At 33.3% G+C, this 8,360-nt stretch overlaps 1 protein-coding gene and 1 long non-coding RNA gene across 2 annotated transcripts; one reads left to right on the top strand and one right to left on the bottom strand.

Annotated features, from left to right (window-relative positions):
* Positions 1-688: 688 nt before the first annotated feature.
* LOC114179671 lies at positions 689-1,342 on the bottom strand. The gene is made up of 2 exons (XR_003603513.1): positions 1,073-1,342; positions 689-945 (listed from the first exon to the last, which is right to left on the bottom strand). It is a non-coding gene; the product is annotated as an uncharacterized LOC114179671 (long non-coding RNA).
* A 5,677-nt stretch (positions 1,343-7,019) lies between these two features.
* On the top strand, positions 7,020-7,872 carry LOC114176876. Its single transcript, XM_028062060.1, has 2 exons — positions 7,020-7,405; positions 7,528-7,872. The coding sequence occupies exons 1-2, from the start codon at positions 7,031-7,033 to the stop codon at positions 7,636-7,638; spliced, it is 486 nt and encodes a 161-aa protein (XP_027917861.1). The 5' UTR covers positions 7,020-7,030; the 3' UTR covers positions 7,639-7,872.
* The last annotated feature ends 488 nt before the right edge of the window (positions 7,873-8,360 follow it).

The raw sequence follows: 8,360 nt of genomic DNA, 5'->3' as shown, positions 1-8,360 counted from the left end.
TTGTCATGCTTAATGAGTTCGGGTTCTGCCACAGTTGCTTAATCTGTGTGTGAAATTGAAAGAAGGATGTGTGCTATGCTTAATGGCATAATGAAGCTGTGTTAATTTTTGCATAGTTGATTAATTCGGATTTCATGAGAGTAAATTGGATAAGAGAATTGATTTAGTAACCTGTGATTGGTGGATTTTCGATGGAATCAAGGAACCAATACATTTTGAATCTTATGTTTAATTAAGTTTCGTTGTTTCTATTAGAATTTAGCAATTTTGTGTGAATCTGCCAACCCCCCTCCCATTGTTATTGTGTTGTGTTCATGTGGAAATTGAGGCTTTGAATGAAAACATTGGTCGTTCGGAGACGACTTGGTTCAACTTTCAGATACTGCATTTAATATGTTTTAATTTGGTGGGGTACGCCTCTATCAAGGAGTCTACAAACTGATTTTATCCCAAGATACGAATAGTGTGCATACTCAAATATATATATATATATATATATATATATATATATATATATATATATATATATATATATATATATATATATATATATATAATAAGGAAAATGATTTTTTTAATTACTAAATTTTGACAATTTTCTCTTACAATCTTAGGTGGCATCTTCTAAGTGGTTTTTCATTTTCTTATTCTCAATATTTCAAAATCACTTAAAAGATGACACTGCATGTTATAAAATAAAGTTGTCAAAATTTAGTAGTTAAAATATCATTATCCAAGTACAAACAAAACCCAACACTTGTTATTGAAGCCACCGAACACCAAAAGAAGGAAAGCATACGGTATCTTCACTCCCAAAAAAAAAAAAGTTAAAAGATTGTTTACATTGAAACCACAGGCTAAGACAGGAAAGAAGGAACAATAACACTGCACTCCCTTCACTCATAATTTCATACGTTGCTTGAAACAGTAAAACCACATAAGCGCCTGCATGATTCATATATATGATGAGATTTTGTTAAAAAACAGAGTATGTTACAGTTATTCATCAGGAGGGGCTCATTTATACATAAAAATTTGTTCTTAAAACACTAAAGATGTGTGTGCTTCTTACCTCGCTAATACTAGTTGTTTGAACGATTATTAATCCTGGCATTGTTGAAACTCTGGGAACCACTTCCGTGGTTGTTGAAGGATTCACGAGTGATGTTTTGTTGCCCTCCTCCGTAGTTGTTGTTGCAGCCTTTATTTCCTCGCACAGAAGCGATATCAAGGCAAGAGAAAAGGTTCCCCATTGCGTGCAAGTGCTGGAACGGCCTTTTCCGAGCTCCTCTTTTACACCCTCTACTTACGCCATTAGTACCATTCTTATTTATACACATTTCAACACAAATTTAATTATTTTTCTTATAACATTAGAGGAAGATTACTCACATCTTCCCCTCTTATAAGCAAAACTATTCTTTCATACCCAATTTTTTTATCTCTATTTATTTTACAATTATTTTTCATAATTAAATATTCTAATAATAATAATATTAATAATTATAATTTATGAATTTGTAATTTAAATGTAAGAGAAAAATGAAGTATCCCTCATCTTATAAATATCATATTTATTTTAAGATGAAGACAACACGAATATATAATACATTCAAAATATAACAGAACTGTTGTCACATAAAATTTATTTTGCGACAGAATATTTGTGATAAAAATATGACGGAACTATTGTGATAAAAAAAGTTGTAGCCTTCAATTTTATCCTATTTTTCTAACAAGTAGACAAAGGAAGGAAAAAGGAGACATGGTCTTGAAAAAAAAAAATGGAGTAATACTAGGTTTGGGTGCCAATGTACATCATTATTTAGTTAAATGCTAGGCTTCTTTTTGACTGTTCAACAACTACATAACGTTCACACTATAACCTTATCTTCTTTACCATTTTATTTTCCTTCTGAGGTGGGTCGGATCATCTTCTTCAATTCTTATGTCCCTCAAGGTGGAGACAGTTAGAACAAAGAATAAACTATTTTAATCTTTTCGTCTCTTTTTTTAGAGAGACAACTAATTATGACATTTGAATTTAAGGGAAAAAGGGTTTATCCCATTATCCTTCTATTTTTAGGGAGGAAGAGGAAAAGAGCATAGGTAATCATTTCAATCATTTTACCAATATAAAAATTATGTCATAATTTAATATATACAACTTTAATATGTTTAATATTATATTACTGCTATACCTTGCATCTCACTGTCTTGTCTTCTATTTATAAATATTTTTGAAAGGATTGGTGTAGCTTCTGTGTGGTTATTTATCTGTGTCAAACATTTTTCACAAACCTGTTTGAATTTAAGTGGATAATGTTTTCTTACCACTCAACGTGCAACGTTAAATTTGCATCTTCTTTTGTTGTTACCATAATTCATATAATTGTATGAATCATCCTTTGAGTGAACTCTGACTTTGACTTGTAGAAGTTATTGTAATTTCTCAAAATTTGTAAAACATTATTTAAAGAAAGAAAAGAAAGGAGAATTTAATGCATTGTGTAAATAATGACAGTTCAAACCATTGTATTCTCTACACAAATAATGATAGTTATAACTGTCATAAATTATTTATTTTACAAGAATTATAATGAAAAAACGACATTTAAAATTGCCATTATTTTCAATGTACTCAAATAAAATACGACAATTTCATTATTTATTTAACATGTTTGTCATAAAATCATAAAAAATAAAAAAAGAAATCACTCAGTCAATTTTAATCACAAATATTTTCATTCAATATTCATATTAAAGGTGTTCATATTTATCCAACATCATCCAAAGGTTTGCATGTTGAAAACAAAAATCGAAAAAGGATCTTACATCATTATAATGCATTTTTCTAAATTTTTACAACTATGTTCCTAATTAGTCTTGTCTCTCTCTTGATCTTCTTGTGCCAATAGGTGATGGAGCACCACTTCCAACATCTTGTGCCTGTAATAAAAAAATATCTATGTTATTCAAAATTCATATCATTTTTATAATAAATTTAAAAGTGATATACTCTTGATGATAAATATGGTTAGTGGATGAAATAAAATAGACGAAATCACTTACTAATAAAAGATTATTCAATATGCACGTGAATATCAAAAAAATATTGATAAATAGTGATTGGGGGAGATGGATCATCTAAACATTGAAGGTGGCATTTGAGGAGGTGCATTTGGTGGCCCAATCCAACCTTGATGATATGTTAATGCCATTAATAGTACCAAAAATGATAAAAACTAATAGATATTCTTGAAATGGTATGTTAATGCTATTAATTGTACTTAATGACAAGGCTAGTAACCTACTTTGAGAAATTAATTTTAAGGTTTGCCTTAAAGAACAAAATCCACATAGTCTAAGAGATTGTTGAACCATGATTATAAGAAAGAAAGGTCAACGGTAGCAATGAACAAAGATAATATTTCATAATGAACAACTAATCACTAGAACGTATAATTCATCCAATGGTTTAACACATATTTAAATTCTCTTTGCATTAAACTTTTCAAACACTCAAACTGCATTTCAATAATAAGAAATAAGGATGAAGCAATTAGAGATGAAAGACGTGGAAAAAAAAAAGGTGGAAGGGAGAGAATATATACCTTAATGCCATTACTTTATTCCATTCAAAATAATAAAATAATTATCTCTGGAATCATTCATCATGTCAAATTAAAAATAACAAATTTAGATTCACTACACAAAAGTAAAATATAGTAACTAAATAAAATATTAATTAGATTAAATAGTTTTAAGTGTGTGGTATCAGTGACACGCTTTTGGATGTTGCATTTTTTTCTTTTTTCTTTTGCATCTATTTATGTTATTCCAATTGCATCACCCCCTTCCTTTGATGGTTTTCATTATCCTACAGCCTCATCACAGCTCCATTACAACATTCATTTAACTTCATCACTCCCTACCGCTCATGAGTTTTATAAGTATGCACTGAACCCACAATTTTCGTCAGCAAACCTTGCACTTTTTTCACAATCACACCAAACTTTTAACTTAAACTTAAACTTTCAAGGGTATTTCAGTTTATCACATCCAAAACTATCTTACAGAAAACAGTAGACCAAACAAAGTAAATACAAATACATATATACTAGACAATTATGACAGTTATAAAAGTGTCGTATTATAAAGTAAATTATGACAGTTTTTTAAAGCTGTCGTATTAAAACTGTCATAATCATCTTAATTTTTTTGTAGTGAAAGAAGGAAAGAATTAAAAGAATGGGAGGGAAAAAAATAAATTAAAATTTATTAAAATTATTTGTTCATTGAAGTTTGAAACAAGCCCTTAGAGTATATGTTTAGGGTTTAATTGTAACGTCCCAATTAAATAGATAAATCCAATTTAATAAAATGCCACATACATAAATATCCATAGAGTACGGAGATTTGGGATATGAAGCACACAGTACCCCAAACATAACCATATTACATAAAAGAGGCCCCACACGGCCTAAAACAAAGTATACTGGTGAAATAATTGTACTAGGTCTTATACAGACAAGAGAATCATAACTAATAAAATCATTCAGCGATGAGCCCCATAGTGGACCCAATACCCGTCCAGTCCATCAAGCTGTAGCATCTCTAACGTCATTACCACTGCTAAGGGTTCTCACATCTGCTCACATTAATAAAATTGATGATCACACAATAGAGGAAACCACACACAACATACAAGCAAGCAAAAGGATAAGCTAGTATAAAGAAATCTTATATCACAATAGTCAACATGCAGTTTCAAAGTTAGACACAAATAACCGACATTCACACATAGATTACCAACTCATTTGAGACCCCAAGACTTGACTATTTGGATACGTAAAATGAGGCACCACCACAAGACAGTGGAATTACGTCCTAGCAATGAGGCGTCACCACGAGGCCTTCGCGGAATTACACCCTTATAAGAGGCACCACCACGTGGCCTTTGTGGAATTATGTCCTAGCCTTGAAGCACCACTACGATACTCGCGTGGAATTACATCTTTATGTTGAGGTACCACCATGAACTCTCACCACGAGGTCCATGGAATTAAGTCCAATAGGTGAGGCACCACTAGAAACTCCCATTAGGAAGGTCCATGGGATTACGTCCAACAGTTGAGGTGCCACCAAGAGCTCTCACTACAAGAGTCATGGAATTACGCCCTACTCACTTTGTACATGTTTCACCAATCAATCAGAAAGTTCCCATAATACTAATATCGTATAACAGCCAATCATACAACTCATGCTTTCCAATTCATACACAATGAAGCAACATATCATTTACATCTCAACCTCATATATTAATCAAGGCACCATCCCTCAAACTTTTCTAGTAAAGCATTCAAGTCCGGCAAACAATCAACCACAACCTTGGCCATTCAAGTTATAACACAAAACCTGCCCCAGCCTAGCTCAGGCTAGAAGACCTCGCTCAGGCGAGAGATCCTCTCACTCAGGCGAGCCCCTTCTCGCCTAGGCGAGAGCTTGAGCAGTGAAATAGTGGCTCTTGCGGATTCTCGCTCAAGCGAGTCCCCTCTCGCCTAAGCGAGATTACACTTTGCTCAAAAATGCAGACGAGTCACCTGAGCGACCGTTTGCGTAGAGAAGCTTGGGTGAGCCTCTGTTAGTCTCGCCTAGGCAAGATCTACTCGCTTGGGCGAGAAAACTAGTGCCAGCCATTGTTCCTTCATACAACAATCACGTATACACAAAAACCCAAAAGCTAAACGACCTTTTCATCAAATCACAGTAGCATATAATCCACAAAATCATACAATAGCATCAGTGCAAGCAAAAAACGAACTAGACACATGGACCCTAGCTTCCCTTACTTGGAAATAGCTAGAGGAAGGGTTGAACTCCAATAGCGGGGACGCAACAGTTCCAGGGACAGACGAACAAGCTGGAACAGAAAAGCGGAGCGAGTATTTAAAATGGTTCACAGCGAAACCCTAGCTAGGAATATGAGCATACGAACAGAAAAGGAATGAGAAAGTCGTAGAATACTTACACGAATCAAGAAGACGAAGATGGGCTCACTGGATCTAGATTGGGGTTAAACCCTAACAGAGCTCTTGGAGAGAATAGGGAGCGTGACGGCTGTGTTTTTTGTAGAGTGAAAGGAATGGGTGAGACTAGGGCAGATTAGGTCCGAGTCCTCTTTTTGGGGCAGTCCTTAGGCCCAATCGATTGGGGCAGTCCTTAAAATAAAAGACAGAAAATAAATGGGCTTTATATTAATAATAAACTTTTGGAACTTAATAAAGGTTAAAAAAAGCTTTTATTAATTAAATTCATTACTAGAACTATATTAATCTTTGATAAATACAATTTCTTTTTTTTAATGAGTGGTGGTTAAAACTCAACCACATGATAGATTAATTTAACGCGTCCTTGAAATGTAGGGCATTCGTATGTGTGAAAACTTGAATTTGTGGATTCTGATTTCACATTTTTTCATTAACTGAAAGACTTAAAGGTCAAAAGTTTGGATTTTGGAGGAAGCCAAAACTGATTTGAATACAAATTCTCTAAAGATAATGTTGGCTGGTGCGTGCAAACTGGGACTTGGGATAATGTTTATTCATAGCCACTACAAACTTTAGTTCTTTAATACTTTACCAACATAATTTTTCAATTAGACCATGTATTATCATCATGTTGATTCACCTATCTCTTTGGTGGAAAATAAAGTAACATAATCAACAAATTTATATATGTTCGGAATATGTAATGGAATTGCAAATATGAAAATAAAGAAACATTCCGTAAGAATCTAAGTTATTTTGTGCATTTATTTTTGGACAGTATATCTGCATTTGAAAAATGACCTTTAATCGTGTTTTTTCTTTTTTTACTTATGGATGTGTTGACCAAGGTGCTTCCTGGTTAAGTATTTGTGAGTGTCCTTTTCTCCGTGTGGGGTTGGTAAGGAAAACAAAGTTAGAATAATGGTCCATTTTCTATGAACTACGAAAGAGTAGTAACCGTGTATTATTTAAAGTGAGGAATGCATAGTACTCCTTTCTCCTTATCTCTATCTCTGGCATTTCCTTCTCCTTTGGAAACCATGGCAGGAGCAGACCCCGGCTGTGACAAACTCATCACAACCAAAAGATCCTTCATTAACCACAAAAGCGGATCACAGAATTTCAGTAAGACCACGATTACGAGCCCCGCGGTTGATTCTTCCTTCGTAAACACTGGATCAGGCTCACAACATTTCAGTGGCTTAACCATTGAATGTGGTCCATCTATTTGGAACACATTCACACGCTTTCTCACTGGGATATCTTCACATTTCAACCACAATGGAACCCAAGACCAGAACTTCCCTAATTTCAGCTTTTCAAAGTATCTCCAAGCCTTACCCCCGGAACAGACGGTACCTCGTCTATTCATTTTTCTCTGCTTTTAACTTTACCTTTAATTCATATACTCACTCTCTGTCATAATCTATGTTTCGATTACCATAACCAACTGAATTTTTCGTGTTATTACCTTCAGCAATTAGATATTCCTGCGGAAGACAAGTGTAAACCTCCCGAGGTGAAGAAAAAGTCTCCAAGCAAACCCAAGTCCGATGACCACAAAAATTCTACTTCCAAACAGCGCTGATGTGAGGAAGAGTACAAAACAGCTTATAACTATCAGTGAGTTTGGGAATTGAATTCGTATTTTATATGTAATGAATTGAGTAATAAATAAATAGTTTGTCATACTTCACTTTTCAGTGAAAATTTTCCCCATTCTCGTTTCTTTGTCTTTTTCTTATATCTTGTGGGCGTGGCTTTGTTGTTAATGTTTCTTTATCCATCAGTTTAAAGAAATATTATCATGAGTGTTCTCGTTTGTTCAGTGTGTAATGTTTTTTTTTTTTAAAGAAAACTATTGATAAATCGTTTACATTATATAATGTTAATGTACTATTTTACACATAATAATGTAAGGATAAACATTTCGTATAGAGTATATTAGCATCAGGATTATATTTCAAACTTATTTATTGTATTTCTAAATTTAGTACGTAATCTTAGAAAAACACCACTAATTTTTTTTGCTTATTAATATTAACAAAATATCATTAACCAATACTATACATTTTAATTATGATTTGGAACGACAAATGTTATGGTTAGGGTTCCAATATCATGATTAAAAAGTAAATGTAAAGACGGAGATAACACAAAAAATCTCATCTCTTAATGAATTATGATATTTGGATGAATGAGAAATAGTTTTAACATCACTCCTGTGAACGTTGTGTGGATGGGGGAGAATGCGTGAGTGTATTTTGTGAGAGTGTGATTTGTGGCATAAAAGCATAACCGGTTCCTTGT

This window comes from Vigna unguiculata, chromosome 3 (assembly GCF_004118075.2).
Source record: "Vigna unguiculata cultivar IT97K-499-35 chromosome 3, ASM411807v1, whole genome shotgun sequence".
Classification (NCBI taxonomy): Eukaryota; Viridiplantae; Streptophyta; class Magnoliopsida; order Fabales; family Fabaceae; genus Vigna; species Vigna unguiculata.
The sequence above is the reverse complement of the archived record's forward strand: the minus strand, read 5'-3'. Positions and strand labels throughout refer to the sequence as shown.